The sequence below is a fragment of the Apostichopus japonicus genome, chromosome 6 (assembly GCF_037975245.1).
Source record: "Apostichopus japonicus isolate 1M-3 chromosome 6, ASM3797524v1, whole genome shotgun sequence".
Taxonomy (NCBI): Eukaryota; Metazoa; Echinodermata; class Holothuroidea; order Aspidochirotida; family Stichopodidae; genus Apostichopus; species Apostichopus japonicus.
In genome coordinates, this window is record NC_092566.1 from 15,720,437 (window position 1) to 15,747,070 (window position 26,634).

Below are 26,634 nucleotides of genomic sequence, written 5' to 3' on the forward strand. Positions count from 1 at the left end.
ACTTAACAGAAAGTGTGGAATGTCATTTCATATGCTACATTGAGATTTGTGAATATTACTTCACATTATGCATGTACTCACTTGTACTCAAAATTGTAAAAAAATTATTTGTACAGGATTGCTATAAAATTGCTATATATGGGGAGGGGGGTGGGGGGGAAACAGTTTTTGTTCTTCAATTCCCAAAAAATATGTTAATTGAGAACTGGGTGCTTTTAAGAAATTAGAATAAGTATTAATCATTTCATATAGGAAAGGAGAAAATAGCACTTGTGAACAATTTTACCTAGATGCAGCGACTTGTACATGTAGCATCACTAGAGGTGAAATGCAAAGAGATGTTTTTTTTAATGTAGAATCATGAATAGGGGTGATAATAGATACAGTTAGTAACGAGGCTTAACTTCTTCCAGTCATACCAAAGAGTGACTTGTAACTCAAAGGAAAATACATTGTACACTATACATATGAATATGGCCATGCAATTAACCGTAATACGCCACGGTTTGCAACTTATGTGCATGCAGTCCCCCATCATCAATTCTTGGAGACTTTTGCGTCGTCATTCCGGCAGAGTAGATTAAACCGCAGGTGCCGATGCCATAAATTACACTAATTGGAGACTGGTCCTAGCCTGTCAGAGATTATTAGCTACAATTCACTACATACAGAGCAATATAGATCTAAGAGAGCGATATAGCTATAGGACCGCATAGCGTATGCGTACAACACATAGCAAAATGCACATGAACGTGAACAATATCTACAATCCAATATGCATAGCGTACTACATCCTGGACACTATAGATATGCAGGGTTCGATCGTCTGCAAGCGTCACAAGTTTGGGTTACAGAGGCCCGATACACGCACTGAGAATTGGAAGAATGTAATATGGGCTAATACCTCTAAGAGGTATCGGTATTTCTTTCAGAATATTGACAAAGGACACTGCTGGGCAATGCGGATTATGATGTGTAATCATGTCTTAACACTTTGCATTATATAAGGATACTGTATCTGCTGTGTAAACCTATGCAGAAAATATCATTCACCTTAAAGGCTTAGTGCTCGGCACATTGAAATTGATTGACTCCTTTCTTTTTCGTTGCTGAGTAAAGATTTATGTAATTAGGCTTTTGAAGCTGATTAAGTTTAATAGCAGTACGGAAAATTTGAATTTGATTTGATTTAACTGGTGGTTAGTTACTCTCTTAAAATCTTTGGTTGAAACATGTGCCAAGCAACATGAATGTTAAAAGTCGGTCTCCAATGAAAATTTGAATCCGTTCCAAATCCCACGATACTGTACATCCTTGTAATATAGCTTGTGTTTGTCCTCCATTTACATCTCATGTTCGTTAGCCAACTCTTTGTTTAAAAAGGGGAAACGAGCCAAGGCAGCTGCTACAATCGGAAAGTGCTACGGATGTATTAGGGGGAGAAGAACAACAACACAAGCCTTTTTCGCAGTTCTGTTCCTAAATTTAACAATCCACTGATTTTTATAACACAGGGAAATATATGAAGAGCGGGTTATATTGATTGAGGAAAGTAAAAGGAATTCAAGGGGTATATTCCCTTTATAGTTATATATACAATTGTGCAAAAATGGGAAATTATCTGTCTATTGGAAGAAGAAGGAAAAATCTATATTTAGAAAGTGTGGGCTGCAGTTCTGTAACTGTGGGGGTAATTATAGTCATGTTGATGCATGTGCGTGTTGTGTGCTGTGTTTTCTTTCTTACTTTCTTACTTTACGAGTGTATTTACAGGAAATATTGCTGGTTAAAAATCCCTAGTGTAATACGTACCCGTATGCTTTGAAGTCCAATTGAGTTTTAACTTACATAGCATACAGCAAGGTCATCTTCTATATATATCGTGTGGAATTTCGTTTGTTAACTTCCTGCGGGAGAAATACATATAAGGACCTCTCAAATCGTTTTTTGGAATCGACAAAGAAATTTATTTTTTTGTAAATTTTCAAACAAAGGCATCTGCTTACCGTTGAGCATATTGGTTAGAAAATCTGTGAATTTCCTTAGATTTTTAAATTTGATGCATATTAACGAATGCTTTTGGAAGCCTATGGTGTGTTTCCCCCTTTCTGTAGTGTTTTGCCAAATTTGCCATAATTTGTATATACGTATACAGTAATCTAGGCTAACTCTGCGGTCCCTGGTTACCACTATAAAGTGCTAACCTGACTAGTGAAGGTTTACTCAATTAAGCCATTACATGCATCACACAAATGGGGGAGGAGGGGGGGGGGGGGTGGAGGTCTTAAAACTGGTAATTGTCGGTACCTTTTAACGTCTGTCCCATATGTTATATGCAAATTAGGTTTAAGGCTTGAAAAGGTGCATTGCATCCATATGCAGTGAATATCTTTTTGGCCTGTGGATGTATGAAAATAAGGGTAAGAAGATATCTAAATATCTGTGGTGACTCAATGTATTACTATGATTGCACACTGTATACAGTATAGTTCAACAAATTAATTTTATGTCCTGGATTTCACTGGGTGCATGTGTTCAGAAATATGAAAATCATCTTCCTGTTAAAATAACACAACAGTTATCATCATGAAAGCATATATAATTTACCTATATTGCAAAAGTTGAAAGGCACCTTTTATACAGGTCAATCATGCCTTTGTTTTAATTATCCTCCCTTTCTTCAGTACGAGCATGTGACTAATTAATATTTATCCAAACCCACATCAAATTTTGACAAGAAGACATACAGTCAGCTTAAATTTAGGTAAATGCAAATTGCAAGTCCTGAATCACTGTAGGTTATGAATAACTACGTCATTTACTATCCAAAAACCAATGAGGAAAGTGTAGTACGGTAAATTTATACGACCTAATTACGAAAATATATTATATAGATAAGCTTACAAGTGCAATCGTGAAAGAAACTGTTGTGATTTCGCAACAGGATATATTCCGTAATTGAATGCTTGCATGGTTTCAGGAAGTGATATGTGAGGGTTATTACGTATATAAAGTTGAGGGTACGCTTATTTAGACAATGCAAGGAAGTTGAGGAGACACATGTGTCTAAGTATTGTCCCCCGACACACCCAGAGCGGAAAGAAGACGCTAGCAATTATTTAAACACAATAAAAACAAATTGTTTACCATACACGTACACGTTTTTTTAACTGATAGAAGGTTTAAAGGTAAATTAGCTTACAAGAATCATACAAATTGTGTACTAATTAGTCAAGTTAAACTTACAGAATCAATGCCACTTTCTGATTGTTTAGAGTGAATGTTAGACAATGCATGTACATGGGGGGGATCTTTGTTTCTGTTACAAATCATTTCCAAATATACCGTTAATAGCATTAGACGATTATCGATTACAACCCGAATCTTGCGAACCGTCGTAAGTTATTGAGATTTATTCATCTCGCAACTCACTTGATCCGTCATGCGACTGCCAGCTACAGTCGAGTCGAGTATTTCCAAACGCTGAGATCCCAAAGTTGCTATTTTTAAACCTAGCTTTGAGAGATGTGCAATACTATACATTGCATCCCCCTCAGCATAAATGAACACATGTATATACGTCATTCCCCACTGGCACATGATGAGCTGCATGTGTAGACCTGCACAGCGCATAACTCAACATTTTAAGTGACCCAGCACACGTGATTTACCGTAGTCGTACGGTCATGAAGGCAGAACTGCAGCTTATGCTCAGCATTCCTTCAATATGCTCCTCGATATATATACGCAAGCAAGTCACAAGATGAAGGTTTAGTGACGTAGTCAAACTCAGCTGGATCCAAGAGATAAATTTACGAACTCTTAAATATCTTAGAAGATGAAGATGATCGTGCATATCAAATGCTATACATACAGTATATATATATATGTATATATATATAGCCCTGGAGGTAATTTATAATTGGTCCACAGCTTCAGGGGTCATTTTAGTGTGATGTCAAATTTGTTTAACTCTGACAATTTAGTAATTTAAGAGTACCGTCTTTTTGATGATCAAAATGCAATCAGCAGCTGTATTAGTATCGGCTCTCATGACTTCTGCAGGTCATCGATGGACTTAATGTGAGAGGTTGAGAATTATTTTTGATTTAAAGTAATTGAGTCAAATCGAAACTGCCAATTTTAATTATTCTGAAAATATAGATTGACTTTCATATAATGCTAGAAAGTTCTGCAACGTACTTCTACAGACTGTATCGTTGTCCATTTTTTTTTTAAAGTGACTTTAATAATTTATGAGCGAATAAGCAAAATGGATTCAAAGCTACAGTTGATACGGTACCACAGTAAATTAATTTAAAGGCTGCCTTAATTTCAATTGTCAATTTAATTGGAACAATTAAGGTTTAATTAGAACACAAAGGTTCACTCAGAGTTTAAATATCGTGTGGTATAAATCCCAAACCCATCAGACTTGTTTTCTTTTTGGTGGTGGTACACAGTGCATGGAGACAAGAGTGTTGAAAGTATTTTATTGTTCTCTTTACATCCCTTTGTTTTTCATCAGTACTCTTAAATTATCACACATTTTTACATAATTAACCCAATACTGCAACTTTTTTTTTCAATCTTATATATAATCCAGTGCTGTATGTAAATCCCAAACTGCATGAGACCCTATATATATACACTTATAATTAACTTTTAGAGCTTGACAATCAATTAACCAATTATTAATCCCTCATCTTGATCCAGATTAGACTTGGCTCATAAAGGATACCTCTCCCTATGTCACATCCTGTTTTATATGGATGGAAAAAATTATGGATAAAATTAATAGCATGAGTCATATACAGTATGAACGACTCCTTGGTGGCTGAACTTCCTGGCACAATGGAACATAATTCCCATGTGCAGATACCGTCAGAACTATAATGTCGAGACTTGGAAGTATCACAAGACATTTTATATCACCATAAAAACATGGTTTTGAAATATTATAGGGGAAAAACCCCTAAAAATGTTCACACAGAAGTATACAAGACATTTTATCTGCCCATGAAAACATGACTTTGAAATGTTTCAGGGAAAACCAAGAAAAAATGTTTAGACGGAAGTACGCAAGACATTTTACCACCTACCCATGAAAACATGATTTTGAAATGTTACAGATTTTCATTTTACCCTTTTTTCTACATAATTATGGTAATTACCTAAACGAAGAAGGAACTGATCTTATTTGTTTCATTGTGATACAAACTTTTTTTCAGGAACTTGTTTTCTACTTTCCCTTCCCTTTTCATTTCATTTCTTTTCTTTCCTTTTTTTTATATTTTTTTTTTACTTCTTTTGATGTCATATGAAGTGATAATGACATCATGTTTATAAATAGTATCATTTGCCACCCCGCTTATCACAGGATCGGCAGTTGATTGTAATATACAATTGTCAGCATTCAGAAACTAAAAGTGAAAAAAAAAAAAATGTTGCAATGAACACATGTTTGTGATAAAAGGTAATTATGTATAATAGCCAGGCATGCATGTGACTCGTTCAGAATAGCTGACATATGCAGTTACAATTGTGAAATGCTAGTTTCACTTGTAGATTGGTGTAGATACATTATAATATATAATTTAATGTGGAGATACTTTAGGTATATTCACCCACACTTGTACAGTTAAGCTGTGACACAGATCTCGGAGTGTTGGTTATTACTACTGTAGCATGCATAGGTTTCCTCTATGTTGCCTATAAATTGACTGTCTGAAGAACTGAGACAGTGTTCAATATGTCTCAGGTCAGAAATGCCCATCTCGTGGGAAAGGGAAATGGGGCCTGGAGGGGGAAGGGGAATGAGGGAAGACATTTAAAAGGTCAAAGGTTTAGAAAATGACAGAGTTGGAAATGTCTCTTGTTCTGATAAGAAGAAATTATACTTTAATTGTAGCAGCTGAGTGGAGACAGTATATAGTTGAGCTCCAACTTAAAGTGACCATGTGTAAAGTGACCATGTGTTTAGAACTAAGTATTATTTAACCTAATGTAGTGTAGTTGGAACTAATGTAGTATAGTTTGAACTAATGCTAGTACTGTTTGAACTAGTGTAGTAAGTATGGTTTGAACTATTGTAGTACTGTTTGAACTTATTTAGTATGATTTTAACTTATGTGGTATAGCTTGACCCTATCTATTGTAAATGCATGCATATATTCAGTTTAGTTCTGTATTTTGGTGTGTGATCCAGCTATTATATTGTATATTAAACTAGGTCACAGTTAAAGGGAGGATAGAAAACAATAAGCAAACCGTAAAGCATTTTTCGCTTAATTACTTCAGCACGGAATTATGGACCTTTAATGACATTAATCAGAATTCAATGTCACAAAATTATAAATTTCGCAGAGATATCGATATTCCAATACAAAAACATATATGTACATATCAGTTCAAGTTTGTTTGAATGTTCACCAACAAACTGTTGACAAGTTTCTTTGTGTGATTCTAAAGTTTTTAGCATAAGTTCCATTTACGCAAGTATTGAAGCTGTAACTATTTTAAAAATAAAGTTGTGACATAGAGTGAGTATACCAAAATAAAACCTTGGCCAAGGTCAAATCTAAATTTGTGATGAAGGCTATCTCGTTAATCTACCTCCAACGATCTTGACACCCACCCCTAGGCTATTATTGTGCATGCGTACGCCACTAAAGAAGACCTAGCATTGAAGTCAGAGATTGCTTCGTTGTCTTGGCAACTCGGCATTACTCAATCATGTATCACTGGTTTTAAGGGTTTGCTTTGATATTTGGTTTATTCTTCTTCTACTTTTTGAAACGAGAAAAAGAATCACGGACACATAGTTCACAAATGTGACGAAATACTGTCATCGACCAAAAAAGATCGTAGCAATTAGTATCCAAAGAAGAAACCCCAAATTTTTAGTATTTTTTTTAGTTTGTTTTTTCTGGAGTATTCTATTTTGATCTTCATTGTATATATATATATATATATATCTAAATATAGTTTATAATTGTAAAGTCAACACTTCAATTGAACATTGGCTATAGTTTGTTTCTCTCCTCGCTCATCCTATCTAGAGTAATAGATTTGTAACCATCTAGGGAAACCTCGCAATGTGTCTAAATATAACTTTGTTTTGGTGTGCAATGTCAATGTTCTAGAGAATGGTGTCACCTTTGTTTACTACACACCGCACGAGAGATGAAAGAGCTGACGTAGGTAACACAGCGTAACCCCGGACAAGGAAAGGATTCTTACGCAGGTTTTAGTTACAATCAAAACAAAATCACTAAGTCAACAGATCATCTAGAGGCTTTTTTGATGGATTTCCAAAGTTCGTACGGTAATGTTTATCGTGATTAGACAAAGACAGGAAGTTCATCAGAAAATGGAGCAAAAACAAAGAATGATTGAATGAATCAGGTATGCAATTGAGTATTGCAAAGTTCTTCTATCTAATTAATTTGCATTTGCTATGTCGGTCGGCTGTAGCTTTGCTATCAGTTTAGACTTGAGCTTAAATCGCAATCAATTAAAAATCATGTTAATTAGTTTAAACGGTCCTACAGACCTCTATCAGCATATTGGCAAATCTTTCAAAGTGGCAAACAAGTACAGCAGTACCGTGTCAATGCAATAATTTACCATCATATTTTTTTGCTAAGTTATGTGATAATGAAGGAAGATTTAGGGTTCGCATGAGATATTGGATGTCATATCCGATGAGTAATCCGATTGTAATTCTGATAGAGGGCGCTACAGTACCTGTATTTTAGACGTCTAACCAAACATCTTGTTTATGTACTGGGAGGTCAGAGGGGTTTCAATATTCTTGTCCCACTCCTCCAAGGTTAATTTAATGTACCATTATTCGCCTTTTAACGGCAGCGTGACATTTCTGAAAACGAGACCCACCCAGCCCTACGTAATCAAACGACCAAAAGGTTAAAGCAGATAACCAGAAATGTCGGCAGCGATATGCATGACAGAGGCTAATTCTCTGGAAGCTTCCAGCGACTGATAAGAGGCCCACACAACAGCTGAACGGAGTTAATGAACCATCAAGGTACTCTGTTTTATAGCTTCGGTAATTAATCAGGAAAGCCCAACAAATCTAGTCTCATAGACTTGACCTTTGGGGTTTTATCAGGATTGAAGAGAAAGTTCTTCTCGGCAAAGGTCACAGACCATACAAATGATAATATATAAAGTTCATTTATCGTGGTTGATAAATTTGTTAAGATAACCACACGAGGTAAAGATTATGTCACCCTTCTGCCCCCTCCCTGGGATCCTTCAAGTTGGTATCCCCCCAATTCCCTTCCAATCTTGTGAACATAATTGTTTCACATTCCGTAATTTACCTGAAACACATGAATCAAAGGCATGCACATTCTAATTGTAAGAAAGTGTGTTGGTTTTTTACTCAGACAAGTAAACATAGAAATTAAGGTTTTTTGGTCTTAAAGGTTGGATAATTACAAAATTAAAGTACGTTGAGCTACAGTTCTGTTCTTTAATATGAGAACGGCTAATTTGAAGTACAATTGTTCAATTGTGTAATTGAACAAGTTCATGTTCAGCATAACACATCAGTCGATCTGTATACATCAATATACCTGTTCTGATTAACCCTAAATTTCTCCTACGTGCTTTCCCCGAATTATAGATCACCTACGAATATTTCTGAATGAGTTTATATCAGCAGTTTCCTTTTAAGCCCACTGAATTGAAACTTGTAATATAAACATATTAATTGAAACTTATTAATTTGCCATCATTGCTAGATGGTGTGTCATCGTTCCGTCATGCACTCACAGAATTTTTTTTTTTTTACGAGTCGACCGCATGCATATAGCACAGGTCTCTATCCATGCATCCTATTAAGCTGTACAATTTCAAACTACAACAGTCCAACAGATGATCGACCGAAGCAAGCCAAACAAACAAACTTATAAAAACCATAATTTATATCGTCATAAATCTGTCCTGTCATTTTTGCTAAGATGCATTTACTCATTGCCCATGCAAAACGTAAGCTGTGTATCTTATAAAGCATGCTTCTAACTACCATTGACGATGTCTTAATGCCCCCCATCATCATCATCATAGCAGTCCACCATCTCGGTCCAATATATACGTGACGTCTTCTCCTCGTACATCCCTCCCGTGAGAAATTTGGTCAGACCGCTCTTTACCGGGAGGATGCTAACAGAAGTCAATAACCTAATTACCGATATAAAGTGGAGCGAGCGTCCCTATTAACAGTTTGAAACAGTCTTTATCATGGTATGTCGTCTCTTACTCATACCGCGGCGGGCGGGATGTAGCCCAGACTGGTTACGGGGAAAAACCAGTCATATATCAATGGATTAGTGTCTATTGTACATGTATATATAATCCAGGGATGAGGTATCTACATGGAATTAATTCAACCGTAGCTGTCACAAGTGACATTGTTAAACAAACAATGACAGCATTCTTTTCTACCTACTGTAGATAACGATATATAGATGATATGACATGTTAGATCGTGATGATGGAAATGCAGTCGTACTATAGCATATATATTTCATAATATAGATTATGTCGGAAGTGACGTAGCAGTTAGTCACCTGTGATATCACATACATAGCTGAAATAGTCGAGACAACCATGCATGCAGGGACTTTACAAGTTAAACAATGCTTGTATGGTCATTACTATATGTTTACTAATTATATCTTGTATTATAGACAGTAAATATGCATTCTTCAGTATTATTGAATACTTTACCTATTTGTAAATTTGAAATCAGAACTCAATCATGCAGTCATTACATGTGACTCGCGAAATATTTCAAGCATTAATTAGCTGTTCCTTGATTTTGGAGAAGTTCTGTTCAATGTATGCCAAGGTTTTTTTTTTTTTCAAATTTTTTTTTTACCTTTCAATGCCATCGTTCAAAGTTAAGCATGTGCACAGCTGCATCTCCGTCATGCAAATCTCCTATCCTGTATTATCATTTGACTATCCAAAAAATTCGAGTATGTCACCCGATGATGTAAAATTCACAGTAACTGCCCTTCGAGAAAATCCTCATATCTCTCTTTTTGGTAATTCCCAAATTCTCGCCGTCAGCAACAAACTTCATTGCTATTCATCCATACACCCACACTCCAGGTATCTTTTCAAGTACATTTTTGTTTCACATTTAAGTCTTCTTCGTGCATATGTTAGAAAATAAAAAAAAACCTTACGAAATTGTAAACCTTACAAGCGTATATCTCTCCTCCAAGACAAATTGGAGTTTTCTTTTTTCTTTTTTTTCTTCTTCTGATTTGAAGCCTCTGGAAACAGAAAGGGAGAATTTTAACGCATATATTGCCTCCCACTCGTGTTTTACAGATACAGGGCACCCATTGGGACATCGCCTACACCATGACAAGAACAAGAGCCATAATATTGATTTCCTTCGGCTGAAACAGTGAATCGAGCCTTGGTTTCGTAATAAATTCCACACAGAATATAATTTTTGGCTGTTTTTTTTTGGTTGGAGGGAAGATTTCATTTCAGAAATTTCGTTTCTAATATGTGTGATTACAGTAGATAAAAAAGACGAAAATGCTTTTAGTTTTCAATTTTCTGTAAGTGTAATTAATTTACAGCAATCGTTTTACTAAGTTTTTGTCGTTGTAACTAAGAAAGAGTTCAGCTTGAAAGCATTAATTTAATGTCAGTCTTCCCAGCTTTTTTTTTCCTTTACGAAATTATATTACATAATTGTATATTGTATCTAGTTATGTCCCAATAAATGACCTTTCAGTGACCTATATTGCTTGCATCGATTCTCGAAAGTTTGCAAACTGCCATAAAACAGTAGGCCAGCTCTTTACCTTTTTGTGAACATCTACAGTAGCTGAAGTGGTCCAAGGTTACCACAGGGGCTCAGTAAATTATATATTCGAGATTCTGTCGCATTTTTATGTTACCATTGCTTCAGTCATGTAATAGGAAAATGGTAGCAACAGAAGAAATGCTAGCAAAAAGATATCGATTATATTGCTGGGGAAAAAAACCCAAATCGGATCATTTCTGTACAGTAAACTACAAATAGTAGTTTCATACTGTATATGACCACAACCTAGCCAGTCAGAAATTTCTGACTTTATGAATTAATATAAATTAGTAACTTGTCAAGGGTATAATTTTACAGCAGAACCTTTAAAGTTTTTTTTAGATAATTTTTTATTTTTTAATTCTTGCCAAGCATGATCAAAACTAGCACTTGATAAAATAAGTCTCGGATTGTATTTTAAGGTTTATTTTTGGAGAAGATTGAAATAACAGGTAGGACTGCCCGAGTGGTAAAATTGTTAAATGATCAAAGTCTGCACATGGTTCTATTTTATTGTAGCAGTCTTTAACATTACTATTTTTCAAAATCCATCTAGGATATTCTAAGAATTTTTTTCTATTTCTTCCTGGTTTATATCAAACTTCAAAGGTAATAGATCTCGTAACATCAATCACGTTTTAAGAATCATAAGGACGGTGAAATATTGTTCGTATTACAAAACCGATGAATGATACACAATTGATTACAATCCATTATTTTCTACATCAATCTGTCAACCTTGGCACATCCTGAGTAAATTGCTATTGCAGTAGCTGTCCTATTACGCTCTTTCTCTCTCTTTCTCTGTCTCTCGCGAGACGGAGAGAGATCTGCGAGCGATGAACACCACCAGCGAATTCCTCGAAATAAGGCATTATCCAGGGCTTATCATAATTCGTTCAAATCAGCGTCTCCACACACCTTGAAAGTCGACATGCTCTCGGACAAACGGTCTACGGCAGCGCAACGCACAGATAATCTCGTCGTGATCGAGCAGTAATTAGGAATGCACTCGCGTCGCAAATCTGGTCAGAGAACCCCTCCACGTACCTGGAAAAAATCCCTTTCCCCGCAATCCAGGCATGAGACCTCTTTTGTTTAAACATAAATCGCTCGACTTCGCATCAATGCAAATATTACGCTCCATCTATCCGTCCGTTAAGAAAATAATCACCGAGAGAGAGAGCCAGCGCAGAATGACGTCAATCAAGAGGATGCCGAGTTATATAGATTGTCTTGGTGGGCGATGCAGCGGTCTTTTCTTCTCATTAATTAAGATCTGTAGTATATAATCAGCAGACTAACTAGCAAGTTTACATCATATCACTGCGAGCTACAAGTACGCACACGACCAGGAAAAGTCATTATGTACATCAATTGCACTTGAGGAATGGTTCTGCATAAACTTCGGGGGTTTTTTTTCATCTTCTTTTCTGTCATGAACATGAGAGAGTGTTTGCGATGTAGCTGTTGTCTAGGATATCGCTAGTCTCCTACATTAGATGTGTGTAATTCCTTCCCTTTTTAGCAGTTTCATCTTCAAGCGCCTGGATAGATACAGTATGATACAGTCTATGGGTGTGCTGATGTAGAGCTTTATGCATATTTATGTATATATGCATATGTATAACTACTGCATGGGGCTGTATGTATTATATTAGCTGGATATTGTATTGTACAGTAGCTACAACAGTATGCAATCAAGCCAATTTTTTTTTATTTTTTAATGAAGCATTTTTGTGGTTCTTGCTGTAAGGACCACGGGAGGAGGTGATTTAGCCTCTTGCCCCCCCCCCCACCTCCCCTTCCAAACCATCTTTAGCAGATAATTAAACTTAAATTTTGGTCAGACTTCAACCGCCACCCCACGTATCCATTCCTCACTAGTTTTTTTTTTTTTCTTCAGAAATTTGGTTCTGCATGCAATGAGTAAAAGTTTGTACATTTTTTAGTATGGATCCAGATACCCTGCAGAAGAGAAAACCACACGACTTCTTAAAATTAAAGCCACTGGTTGTATCAGCCCGAATATAAGTGTTAACAAATGGCTAGCAAAGTTCATGTTTGTTAAACAGTGGAAATTGTAGATAGAGCCATATTAGTATATTTAAATTCACTAATGGCCTTAAATAATTAAATTGAAAAACTGGGAAGGATGTTAACGTTAGATTAATTGCAAATGACATTGTTTGAAAGAAGGCCAGAAATAGATTGTGAATATTTTTGGTTCTAAATAATTCAAACGCTGACAAATAAAGTCAATATTTATAGTCTGTTGATACCAAATACCGAATTGTAAAGCCTTCGTATAGCTTGGCAGGCCAATAAATTACCCGTTGGGTAAGGTATTATGGTTATTTCTCCGTCTTTCCAACGTTCTTGCCCGAAGGCCTCTGATTTTAATCACGAAAATATATCAATCTTAGCCGCAACAAAAATGACGTTCGGATTTTACTCTGGCAAGATCGTGAAAGTAAGAGAGGAAAGAATCTTGTGTGGGTGGATAAGGAGGAGGGGAAGAAAGAGAAGAAGAAGAAGAAGAAGATGAAATTGACATGAAAAAGAAGAAGTTGCAAAAAATGACATTAAGCTGGAATCAGTAGCAGGCGTTCTCTTCATCTATTGGAAGAGGCCCAGGGTTCAAATTAACTGGAATTCTTTCGGCATTCTTTAGCTATTTTTTGTTTTCTCGGTAGTACAGAGATTGACCGTATTAAGAATTAAAGATTATGGAATTATAGTGAAAAGATAAAAATAGGATAATAAAAATAGCCAGAGTTTTTGTGAGATGATACTCAGATGAAAATAGCCCTCTCTTAATTTTGAGAAAACAATCATATAATGCCCAAAAAATATTTGGCCTCGGTTGGTAATCTATGGATGACATGTTCGGCAAATGCATTTAAGAATATTCTCAGTAGAATATATATCTTGATCTCATTTTGTAGTCTTTTCTAGAACTTGTACCTGATTGATGAATAAATACATAAATGATATTAATCAAATTATGCTGCTTTTTGATGGGTTATTACGTCCCCTCCTTTAGCCCTCCCAATCCCCCCCTCCCCTCCCCTGCCAGCCTTTTCCTCTTTTGATATGAACATCCAACCATCTAGGCTATCAAGACATTGACTTGCTACTCTGTTGTTCTAACGCTGTCTCTTTCTTCTTCTCTTCTCTCCGTGAACAGATTGAAACCGCCAGAGATATTCCTTAACGGGAAGAAGAAGTTCAGAATGACGTCGGACTACGACGAGGTCACCCAGAGGTACCGCCTACAGGAGACTGTTGGCTCTGGTGAGTCCCCGTCTGCTTTTCTAGTAATTTCAAACCCAACTGACTTAAGTGTTCCTACGATGAAATTAATTTCCAGCTCCAGAGTGAAATCCACCTTTAAAGAGGTTTTTCATAACCTCTTTATACCTGGGAGTAATCTCCTAGCATCATCTAGAGAATGGATTTTGGAGGAAGAATGTGGCTAAATCCATCTTACTTAGATGATCATTTTCACTGATTGTGCTTCTGTAGGTGGGGTTTGGTTAAACGCTCGAAACATACTTCTATAAATTGTCACCCGAGCAGTTAGAGTCAACGAAAGTTACAAATCTTCGAGTGTCGTCGATAGTTAAATAAATGAGGTCATTCGAATGGCAGCGACGGCCTCGATTTTTGCGAATAAACGTTTGATAAGGAAAAAAAAACCTGTACCTGCGACATACTGCCTTGTTGTTTCAGCTTTTATGAAGTTAATTGCCAGGCACCAGTGGAGAAGAATCAAATTCCGCGCTATCCGAGTAATTTCATCCTTCGAATCCGATCAACAGGCAGCCAGGTCATTAACTGGCTGTCGGCTAATTTGGAGCAGCGAAGCTTGTGTTTTCTGTGAAAACACACAGTGTGAATAGGGTATTACGGACAGTACGTCCAGGTCAGAAGCTGGCCACTCACAACTAAGCTCGACGTCTTCGATTTAGTCTCCTCTTAATTTTCGGGGAAAGGTGTCCTCATTCGATTTGTCGTCCAGGGAACGGAACAATGCTAAATCTCCGAGAAAGCTCTGCTTCTCTGGAGGAAACGAAATCAATTAATTTGGGCATGATTACTGTAACAATAGACGGCAATTAATTAAAGTAACACCTTTCTCTCCGTTCGTGAGGTCAGTCGGACGGTGTGAATATTTAATAAAGAAAGTATTATCATTTTATCAAAGTAGCTCAATTTCAATCGTGATTCCAAGAAATACGAGAGGGTTTTGCCAGGTATCATCTCTGCTCAGGTTTCATTTGATGTCATTAAAAGTCCTGCAGATGGCAATAAAATGACTTGCTAAATTTTTGAAATGACTAAGACACTACTTTGAAGAGATTTTGTTGGTTATCAAACACAAATTTTGGGCAATTTGTCTACCATATATCATGGCTGCATCATATTATGTGATTGTTTCGTTTATTTAAATGATGCCTTTGCATGTCTCGAGGGTGTTTTAACATCTTTGCTTTGACAGCCTGTTGGCGCATAAATCTGATGCAGATTCTTAGAAATGAAGTACTTGTGAATTGTTTTGGTTTATTCTTAATTTGGTTGGATGACTCATATTTGGACATTTATCAACGCATTAATAATGAACGAGCTTAATTCGTCATTAAGGACCGAGTGAGTCATGCAGTTGTAATATTACAAATAGACCAGTCTACACAAGTATGTATACAATTATTTGTAAACATCAGGGCTGTTGCCCAGTTAATCACACAACAGTTGAAATCCTCAAGCTTTCCTGCCAGTCACATACAGTACTACCTACAGACAGTACACACACAGACACACACACCAGAGAGAAGATATACTACATACATGGAACCAAAGATGTTCACACAATTTGAGCTGCTACTTATCCACCAATCTTTCAATTTGTCTTTTTGAATTTTTACTCAAAACTCCTGGATTTGTTCCAGAACAAGTTATTTGTTTGTTCGTAAAAACGATGGCTTTGAAACGATAATTTATGCAGTTTTGAGCAAGTACAGTAGAATTTCTTCGGAGCTCAGAGCGTCTCGGAATTCGGTCACATCTGCTTGCATCCTGTTACCGTTTTCCTCTGATTGTCTTTCTCAGAGGAACTATAAACAGCTATTGTTTCATTGTAATTTGTTTGGCTCCCAGATAACTTGCTCTGCATCTAAACAATACAACAATAGGCATATTAAAATTATTAATACCAGATATGATATTCCTGAAAACTGTTTGTCTTTTATGTTTTTTCTTGTTTGAATGGAGCGTTTTTATGATAATAACAGCTTGAATATTTCCTGAAAACTCATAGTCTGCATTTGAGACTCACGTATCATTTGCGTAATTTACATCTCCTCGGATATTCTTTTAAGCCTCAGAGGAGCTGCAGAAATTGATTTCCATTATATTAATTGTTCTTTTATGTCTTTTATCGAGATGGTTTTCTAATCATCCAAACAATCCAACAATAGGAATATTTGATAAGCTGCCTGCTCCATATTTCATTGAAAGCTTTTGTTTTATTTCATTTAGAATGGGGAGTTATTATTAACGACTCAAAGATTTTAGTCCCATAGGAGCTACTAAAACTCATTCCATTATATTTGTATTTTATATTTATTTAATTCTTTGGAGATGGATTTTTCACCTAAACAATACAACAATGGGAATATTCAATTAGCTATTTGTATACCAGCGATGGCGACTTAAAATGAATGAATAATTGATGACGCAAAGTGTTTATGTCGCAGAGGAATTTAACTGTACAAAACAGAAACTCATTCCAAATAAAAAAAAAAATTGATAAAGATGGAATTTTCACCTGAACAATACAACAATAGGAATATTTAATACCAAACTCGAGGTTTTCCTCGAAAGCTTTCTTCAACTTGATTTAGAATGGGTTTTTTCTCAATTCAAGACGATCGTCGATTTCTTCCAGTGGACGAGCACTCAGTTACTGTAGGGACTAGTTTGGTGGTAATTTACAAAGCAAAACTCTAGCCAGACAAATTCCTGGAACGACAAGGCAAGGCTAGCCTTGGGAACATTCATGCTGTCTGTGAAACGTTGTGTTTCTCAATCAAAGTAGAAACAAAACGATCTTTTGTGGGACAGAAGTAAAAATTAATTAATTGAATGACTCATACATGTGTGTATTGTCGCAAAATTAACTGTTTAATAAGAACAAGATCAATCCGTGGAAAAGAGAAACATTTTCTCGTTAGTATATTTATATATATTTATGTAGACATTTATATATTAAAAACATTAGTAACAACTTTAAAAATTAAGACCCAGATAATTATTCCATGATGGATATGATTATATCAGTTATTATGTTTCCATAATCCATCTTTCCTGCAGCAATTCTTGGAATATGGATGCAGTTCAAGACGGGCATTATTTTCGTTATATATAAATCTTCATTCTGAATCAGAAATTTATAAAAAATGATTGATTTAGAGGGGGGTCATGTGAGGAGATCAGGAATTATGAGAACATGTCTGTTCCACTTCTTTCTCACCTCTCTCTGTCTATCTCAATTTTTTTTTTTTTTTTTTGTTATCTTCAATTTTATTTTTTTTTTGGGCAAGGGGTGGTGAACCTTGGAATTACAACAGAAGCCTGTAGTTAACATCTTCTTTTGATCTGTTATATCTTTTCTTTTGAACTTCTCTTTTATTTTTCTGGAGTTTGTCTGTATAGCTCCTAGAAATGGCAACGCCTTCCAGCCAGCTTAACGTTGGTTTATGAAGAGTACTTAACAAATGCTTGGGGCGAAAAACTTGAACATGACACTCATACCAAAAAAAACACAAAAAAATGGATAAAAAAGAAAACTTGTGTGAATATGTCTAAAGGCAACCTTACCTTACATTCTCTGCCCCTAATGCATAAAAGTCACTTAGGACTAACTGTTCTTTGGATTCTTAGATGGTTTTCTGCTCAGAATTTATTCCAATTTTGATGACGGGTGATACGTGACTTTCGTTCAGAGTATAATGTCTTCCATACGACTCGCCGTCCAATAGGTTTTAGTGGAAACTTTTTGAACTTGTCAAGTTTCTCACTGCATTTCTGCAAGTTTTACCATATATCTTTAAATTTACCATATTTCTTATATAATAAAAATAATGATTATTTAGACTTGAAAGCCTATAGATCACATTTTCACAGAATTGCTTCTTCTGGACCCAGCAATCCAAGCCCTCATCCCTTCTCAAACACCCTACCCCCCCAACCCTCTCTCCCACCCCTCACCTCCATCCCCACCACCATTGCTTCTGCATAATTGCTGCTTATGACGCAGAATTTCTAAGATAATAATAATAATTTATTCTGATATAGTACCTCATATCAAAATATGATCTCAAAGCCCTTAACAATAAAGCATAAAACTGATACAGCGATAAAATGAAAGATCAGAATCTGCTTGGCCCACCACACTGTGTGAACTTTTTTTTGGGGGGGGTAGGGGGGTGGATGGGAGGGGTGAGAGTACCAACATCTAGATAAGTGTAAGATAACGGATCAACAGAAGAAAATTTTTCATCAATAGGCAGAAAGTACCTCTACTAAAATTATACATCTACTAACTTAAAATATACAGGCTCAGTCTCAAATATCCTCCAAGAAGGATATAAGATAGTTAAGTACAGCCGGTAGGCTTTTGCTGAGCTCCATTTTTTTACTTCTTTTGTAAGAATCCTGCCAATATTTACCGATTACCGTAGGGTTTATATATCGATGATGTCTAAGACATTCCCTACTGTGGAGACTTTCTTCGTCTTCTTCTTCTACTTCTTCTTCTTTGGCTATAGTTCTGCCATCTCTCTGTGACATCTCGTAGACCTTGAAAAAAGACGAATGTTGTTGTGATCTAAAATTTTGGAAAAGCCAGCAGGCAGAATCAATCAAAATTATCTTCAGATGATTGCCAGCCAATGAGAGACCTCGCTTGTATTACCGGGATCACCTGCCTTCGAGCCAATTTTCGTCACTTTTGAAATTTAAGCAAAAATCTCCAATAAGTACCGAACCTCGTTCATATATATATACGATATGAGTTTGTTTGGTTTAGCAATTTGTCAATATGGTATACAGAACCTACAGTACTAAGATATACAGTGGATGTACAGTAGATACATGTACACAGCCACTGCATATGCTGTGTACTTTGTCATTGACGTTCCTCCAGAAACACCTCACCAGAGCGGCTAGAGCAAGGGTCAGACCCCGGGCGACAATTACGTCATCCAGGCACCATTTTTGCCCTTTCCATTTAGCCATATAAGGTCATAATGAAAATGAGAAATGCACTATCCTGTTTGTCAAATCTTCCTGTGACCCCTCACTATATCCTCGGACCTCCCAGTTAACCCATGGCCCCATCAGGGCTGAATCTCCCTCAGTCCCTCCCCCACCCCTTCCCCTGTTTCTCCTTATGGCCTCTTCATTTCTGGAGGAGCTGATCCAAGCATGATTTCATCACATATTATGGTATTATCGCTCTTGCCGCAACATATTAAGTGATAGTATATATAGTGTCCTCACTTCGGATTCGAAACAACCATGGAATCCATTTATCATATTGCAACAGTATATTACTGTAGAGTGACCAGGTTGAAATGTTTTTTGAATAAATACTGTATTATCATCACAGACTTTTGAAATTTGAATTTTGCATAATTGATATCTGCAGATGTATGTATCTGTCCATAAGCCTCTTTCATAAATTCTTTTTTTTTCTTTGTATTTTCTTTTCTAATTTGCAGGTGGGTTTGCCAAAGTGAAGTTAGCAACACATATACTTACTGGTGAAAAAGTAGCCATCAAGATCATGGACAAAAAGGCATTAGGGGTATGTATTACCTTCTTTTAATGCGCAGTTAATTTGTAACATTGGTCTTGGTGATATTAAAGGCATTGAAGACTCGCCCAAACCGTGTGCCGCCATCTGAAAAAGTTAACATTCCGTTGCTTGCAAGTGAAGTTTTTTTCTTGTCGCTGCAAAATGCAGACAGTAATGAAACGTGATACCTTGTTTATCTTTTATCTGGACCTGAGATGTCCACTCTGCTATGTACACTGTGTTGTGGGTATTGACCGTAGCTGCATGTATTGACTGTACACATAGTGTCTAATTACCGACGGTAGCAAGCTGTGTGTGTATTTTCTGGGATCGATGGTGGTGTCTAACAATTCTGTTACACCTCATTGGCAACTAGGTCAGATTACCAGCATCAGATGTTTCTTTGTGCGCGAGTCTTCAGTCCCTTTAAGGGAAGGGCATTGTGGAAAGAAGCATAGAAGGATATATGTAAGTTTATAGGTTAGAGTCTAATAGTCAATTCAAGGTGTACGGGAATTCGGTAAGAGACATTCTCACTCATCTTGTGAATCTCAATAACAAAATTACAATTACAAAATCGTAGAATCAGATCTATTTTTTGCTTAAAAGTAAAAGTTGACGATTTCTTCTTTTACCTTGCGGGAGTAAACTCGAAATGTCATAACAGCGTATTTTGCCAAGCTTGCCACTATTTGCACAAACCGTATATAAGGCTTTTAATACTCATACTCATTTTTTTTTAACTTTCATAACATTTTTAGCAGATAAATTCTCCCCCAAAGGGGGATTGACAGCTTTTTTGATGAAACTTAATTTGGTCATTGCCTTCTATATTTTTACAAAGTCAAACATTGAGATAAAAAATTTCAAAAAATTTGCAACAACGCGGCTATAATTTAATTGGCATTCTCGTTATCGGTCGATTTTAATAACTTTTTGAAACAGGGAATGAAAGATTGTGATGGATGGGCTCCTTCTAAGCTCTGACATCACAGATTTGAAAAGTTACCACCGATGTTAATATATTAGTTTAATTTTTCAAGGACTTAATATCAAAAAAAAAAATAGGCGCCATGACAAACATCAATTAGTCCAAATTGATTGATTACCCTATCCCAGCAAATTTAATTATTTACTTCGTTCCCCACTTACCTGTCTCCCCACAACCTATGCACCGCATTCTACCGTGTCTAGAATGCCCTGGTAATCTTTTAACACTGTACACCCTCATTGGCCCTAATGGCCTTCCTTCATTTTTCTACCCACAAAGTGTCTCAATGTGTTTTTCGGAGTTAGAAAAATTTTCGCGAAATTCGCCCGGATTACCTTGGATTTATACTCTAGAAGTTTCCTATCAGGACTTCTGCACTTCCAAGGATCTTTTCCAGCCTGATAAGTATCCTTTTCTTGTAGGGAAGGGTGTTTTTGGGGGCTGTTTTTAGTGTACACTCTCGCCCATGCGTTCGTTTTTTCTTACGTAACGTTTTTAGGGTAACAGGTAGTAGCTCTGCGAGACTACTTCGTTCGTTGCCTATACCGCCTTGTTTACGCGGATAGGCATATATTTTCGTATGTACATGTTTCAGCCTTTCTTACTTTCAAAAAATAAGATGTTTTGCTTGTTTCATGTACCTTCGTTACTTCTTACGCTTTTGTGTGGGTTTTCCCCTTGTAGCGTAATTTGTAGCGTTGCCTATACCGCCTTGTTTACGCGGATAGGCATGTTTTTCCGTATGTACATGTGTTTCAGCTTTTCTTAAGGCATAAGATGTTTTGCTTTCATGTACTTCGTTAATTTTTACGCTTTCAGTGTGGGTTTTCACTTTTGTAGCGTAGTTGTAGCCACGTTCCGATATCTCCTAACTAGTCGAGATAGTCGGCTCGTTTCGTTGTTTTTCATGTTAAGACGGGAGTATCCTTGATTTCATATATTGTTGTATATTTTCATGTTTCCTCTTGTTGTTGCTACGTGCGCTCCCTGAGTCTCATGACTTGGGGTGTACCTCGTAGCCTTGTTCCCCCCTCCGCTGGTTCGCGGTTAGGGGGTTCTCTCCCTAATATACATGTTTCGTCCTTTTTACAAGTTTTTCGATGCATATATGTTTAGTTACGTTGCTTCCATATGTCGGAAGTGTTTCTCCTTGTAACGTATCTTGTAAGCCGCGAACTCCTATCCAGTACTAGGCGGTTAGGCGGTTCGATTACGTTGTTGTTGTTTCTTGTTTGAACCTTCATATATTTGTACATATTTTCATGTTTCTCCATGGGTTTCGCTACTCGTGCGCCTCCTAAGTGTCGGGAGTTTCACTTGGGGCGTATCTCGTAGCCTTGTTCCTCCCTTCCCGCTCTGTACGCGGATAGAGGGGTTCTCTCCCTTGTATACATGCTTCGTCCTTTTCCTTCATGTATTCTAGTTACGTGTTCGCTTCTAAGTGTGGGAAGTTTTCACTATTGTAGCGTACCTTGTAAGCCGCGAGCCTCTAGCGGGGCGCGTTGTTTTTGTCACGTAACTTTACTCTCTGTTAGCATACTCCCACCCTACTTCCTCCTTATAGTCGTTCCGTTTGATACGTTAGACTATTCGCCGTTAGTCTCTCCTTAACGTGGGTTTCTCAGACATGTCTCGAAGCCACCTTAAATGTGTGAACTGTTCCGAGACCTCTGTCTAGTCTGTTTTGTTTTCACACCAGACAGTGGCAGCACATCGACACCTGGCTAGCAGGCCAGGACAGGTTAGATCTATCACCGAACCCACAGTTCCCCTGGAGGGAATCGGAGGAGAGACAGGAGATGAAGAGGAAGTGAGAGAGTTGGTGGGAGTTGAGATGGAGAGAGGCCAGGAGAGGGCCGGAGAAGAGAGAGAGAGCGAGATCTGCCACCCAAGGTGCCGGCGTTGTCCGGATGTACCACCAAGGGCTAGGGCAAGGCTCAAGGCCAACCAAAAGCCCATGTGAGAGAGAGAGAGAGAGAGAGATGGATTTTTTGCCACCCAAGGTGCCGGCGTTGTCCGGATGTACCACCAAGGGCTAGGGCAAGGGCAAGGCTCAAGGCCAACCAAAAGCCCATGACAAAGACGGCCAGAGCGGACAGTCCGTCCGGGTCGCAGAGAGCGGCACCCGTTGTGGTGCGCGCAAAGAGAGGGGCTCCGGAGAGCCAGGGTCCGGCGAGACCTCAGAAGGAGCCCGGAACAGACGTTCCCCTCCGACCCAAGGAAGGCTAGGCTCAAGGCCAATAAAAAGCCCATTAGAAGTTCCGACCGGAAAGGACAGAATGTCCGGGTCGAGGAGAGTGGTACCCGGCGTGGTACGCACACAGAGATAGGCTCCGGGAGCCCGAGTCCGGCGAGAGAGGCCGGAGGAGAGAGAGAGAGAGAGGAGAGAAAGAGATGTTGCCCCCCAAGGTCCCGGCACCGTCCGGATTCTATGACCAAGGGGAAGGCAAGGGCAAGGCTCAAGGCCAATAAATAGCCCATTTGAAATTCCGACCGGAATGGACAGAATGTCCGGGTCGAGAGGAGTGGTACCCGGCTAGGTACGCACACAGAGATGGGCTCCGGGGGCCCGGGTCCGACGAGACCACGGGTCCAGCGAGACCTCACAGGGAGTGCGGAACCGAGGTTCCACTCCGGATCCCAGGAGTCGGTCCCGGAGCCGGGAACCGATGAGATCAACAACTGCTGGGCCCCCAGATCGGGGTAGTAAGGGCAAACGCCCAATCCGAAAGGAAAGCCGGCTGGAGCGAGGTTCCCACGGCAAACGGAGATATACTTATCCCCAGCCTCAAAGTTAATCCCGCCTCCAAGAGGGGGAAGAGTCTCTTTCATCAGGGGAGTGTTGCCCCCCGGAACTAGCAGCTTGAGCTGCGACGACAGGTTCGAATCAATTGCGGAAAGACACTGCAATCGCTACACCATTTATCATTACACATCCCGAATGTGTGTTTAATGAGTACCAGCAGAAACCAGGACATGACATAGATTTCCTGGGCATTCATGGGTCATATTCTCCTCGCTAATTATTTTTCTCTCTCGTTATAATTCATCGCCATATGTCTAGGTTTGAAACCTTGCTTATGTTTTGTTGTTTAAAAGCTTGTGGAACCCTCTCCAGAACATGTTAAAAGGCGCAAACTGAAGCGATTCTAGTACAGTCTCGTTACTTAGTACCTTGGCAACCTGCCAAGAAGAGAACGTTCTCGAAGCTTGGCAAAGTGCCAGGAAAACAAGCCTGCTAAGAGTCTTGGCAAACTGCCAAGACAATATACCCGCGCTGTATATTTGTTATGAGAGGAGGGGGGCCAAGCAGTCACCTGGATTGACACGTGTAAGCTCAACGTTTGCTGCAACGAGCTGTCGACTACGTGAGCGATCCCATGGAATAAACCTCTCTCTCTATCTTTTGGGTGAATTTCCAAGACAAACGCGTAGTAAGTTGGAAAAGGGGTAGGATAAAACCCCAACAAAGGTACAAGCGCTAACGCGCTCCGAGCATACAGTATGCGCTTCGTGAATAATGTTCGATGTTCCGACATTTTAAGCACAGTTGCATTTCGTAGCACCTGATAGCCTAGTCATGGCTATGCGCTAGGTGGTTTCAATAGGAAGTTGGATACTTCTACTGTACTACACTACGAAATTGACACGTCTCGACATGGAGAGATTTGAGGAGTAACGGGTACGTTATAACATTTATTACGTGTTTATTACGTTAAATGTGGTGTGGTAAAAACGTCGACATAACGTTTCTATGAGATATGAATGATATATTAATGTTATATTAATGTCTTAACGTAAATCGTTTTGAAATATGAGGCTGAAAACGTTTTCGGTGACATACCTCTTACACCACTAATAACGTTACCATAACAATACACTAAGCCTACATGCTTAGTAACGCTTTAGTGTTTGCTGAGTAACTCCCCGGGCTCCGTTAAGCAGCCAGGGATTTATGAGGTGGATTTTCTACAAACCCACCCTCTCACCATCTTCACAGCCCCTCTTGGGAGTTTGTTTCTGATGAGTAGGTCTATCGCTCAGTTAGCTCAGGGTTAAAGCATTTCAGTCATAAGGTCCCCGGTTCAGGCCACCCCAAGAGTAATGTATGTTGTCCAGCTACAGAGTTGTTGACTTTTCATAATCATGGACGTTAAATTTGTATGTAAGAGACTGACTTCAGTCAGCTTGCAGCTTGGTTAAGCCAGTGAGGCTTCTTCTCAAGTTCCTACTTGCAGGATGATCCTAAATACGTTCTTAAATACATACATTTAAATTGTAGGAGTCACATAAACAGTAGCATTGTAGCTTTGTTTAAGATTCTGATGAAGCAAACTATCCATTCAGTACTCAGTCTCATTTTTTGTAGCAGGGTGGCATTGTTTAAGATTCTGTACTCACTCAGCAGAGTGAGATTCTGTACCTTCAGTACTCATTTTTGGAGAGTACTGTGGTCAAGTGGTGAAGGCAGTGGACTGGTGATCAAAGGCTTGCAGGTTTGAGTCCTGGCCGGATCATTCAGTTGTTTCCTTGGGCAAGGCACTTTTTCGTCAGTGCAGCTTCCCATCCAGGAGATACTTGTCTCTATGCTTGACAGGTTTTCGTTGACCGGGGTAATATTGTTAGGCATCATTATCTTTCAATAGGTCTACGCCTTTTCTTTCCCCAATATTATGATTAATTTTTTTTTAGCATGGAAAGAACCTCCCTTAAACCTCCCTACAGGGTACAGCTTAGCATCATCAGGACATTCCTTTTCTTCAGAGTTTTCTGATTGCAACGGGTTGATAACTGAAAGAGTCATCAACGGTACTGTGGTACTGAATCAGTACTGCGAGTGCGACTGTCCTGCAAGCTCTAACAAGGTCACCAAGCAGGCCGCTGTCCTTGACTTCTTTAGCAGCAGATACACAGGGTTGGGCTCCTTGGAGCCCTCCGGCACCCAGGTACGGGGCTTTTGACTACCATCCTCTCAGACAACACGACGGTGGTAACATACTGTAGCTACGTCAACAGACATGGTGGCACCAGGTCAGAGAGATATTGCCGTCTGGCAAGGGAGACCCTCACCACAGCTACAGAATCTGGCATGGCCCTACAAGTCTCTCAGATAGCCAGAAAGGAGAATGTGATGGCCGATGCTCTGCCCAGGGGACAGCTCCACCCTGACGAGTGGACCCTTTCGCAACGAACATGAAGTAGGTTTTCCACATGTTCAGCAGACCTCTGATAGACCTGATTGCGACACAGGGCAACAATGGGCTGCTCATCTTTGTTCAGGCGGCCCACCCGCAGGCCTTCCACATAACGCCAGGTCCCTGTCGCGAAACGGACCGGAAGCTTACATCTTCCCTCTCTTGGCATGGTCAGCCATCATAGTGGCCCCGCTGACCCCGGTTCGGGCAAAACTTATCCAGCTCCTAGCGGACGAGCCAGCGATCCTGCCGGACAAACCACAGTCGGTTGTCCCATAGACGGGGCGCTGGCTCACCCGGACAGCAAGGGCCTACAATTAGGTGCCTGGAAATTGTCTGGTGTTTCCTTAGACAGAAAGGACTTTGGCCGCCAGAGTGAGAACAACCTTGGTACTTACGTTTTCTGCCTACGGAGATTCGGAGTATGCCGAACGAGACAGACTCTGCCTACCATGGCCTTTCTAACCTTGATCGCTGACTCCTTACCCACACTGTTCCAAGAAGGGAGGCAGGGTGTAGATGATCAAACACTTTCGTTCGGCTGTTGCTGCCTTCCATCAGGGGCTTCCCCTACGGCTCCACGCCAGGCAGCAACGGCTCGCCTTGACTAAGGTGCCTTCAGTCCTACGGTTTGTGGGGTGCTGATAGTTCTCGACCCCTCCTTCTTCGCAAGAACCAGGTTTGGGCTCTCCTACCGGGAGACATCATCATCCCAGAGATCGAG

General features: G+C 38.9%; 1 protein-coding gene across 8 annotated transcripts in view; it reads left to right on the plus strand.

Annotated features, from left to right (window-relative positions):
• LOC139969089 (maternal embryonic leucine zipper kinase-like) overlaps positions 1-26,634 on the plus strand; it is a 174,330-nt gene that overhangs the window by 125,237 nt on the left and 22,459 nt on the right. For all 8 annotated transcript variants that reach the window (XR_011793647.1, XM_071973864.1, XM_071973863.1 and 5 more), the window contains 2 exons: positions 14,052-14,158; positions 19,648-19,733. Coding sequence is in view for 7 of the 8 variants with exons in the window: in XM_071973861.1 (XP_071829962.1) it covers positions 14,052-14,158; positions 19,648-19,733 (193 nt within the window). In the remaining variant the exon portion in view is untranslated. The remainder of the gene's footprint in view (positions 1-14,051; positions 14,159-19,647; positions 19,734-26,634) is intronic.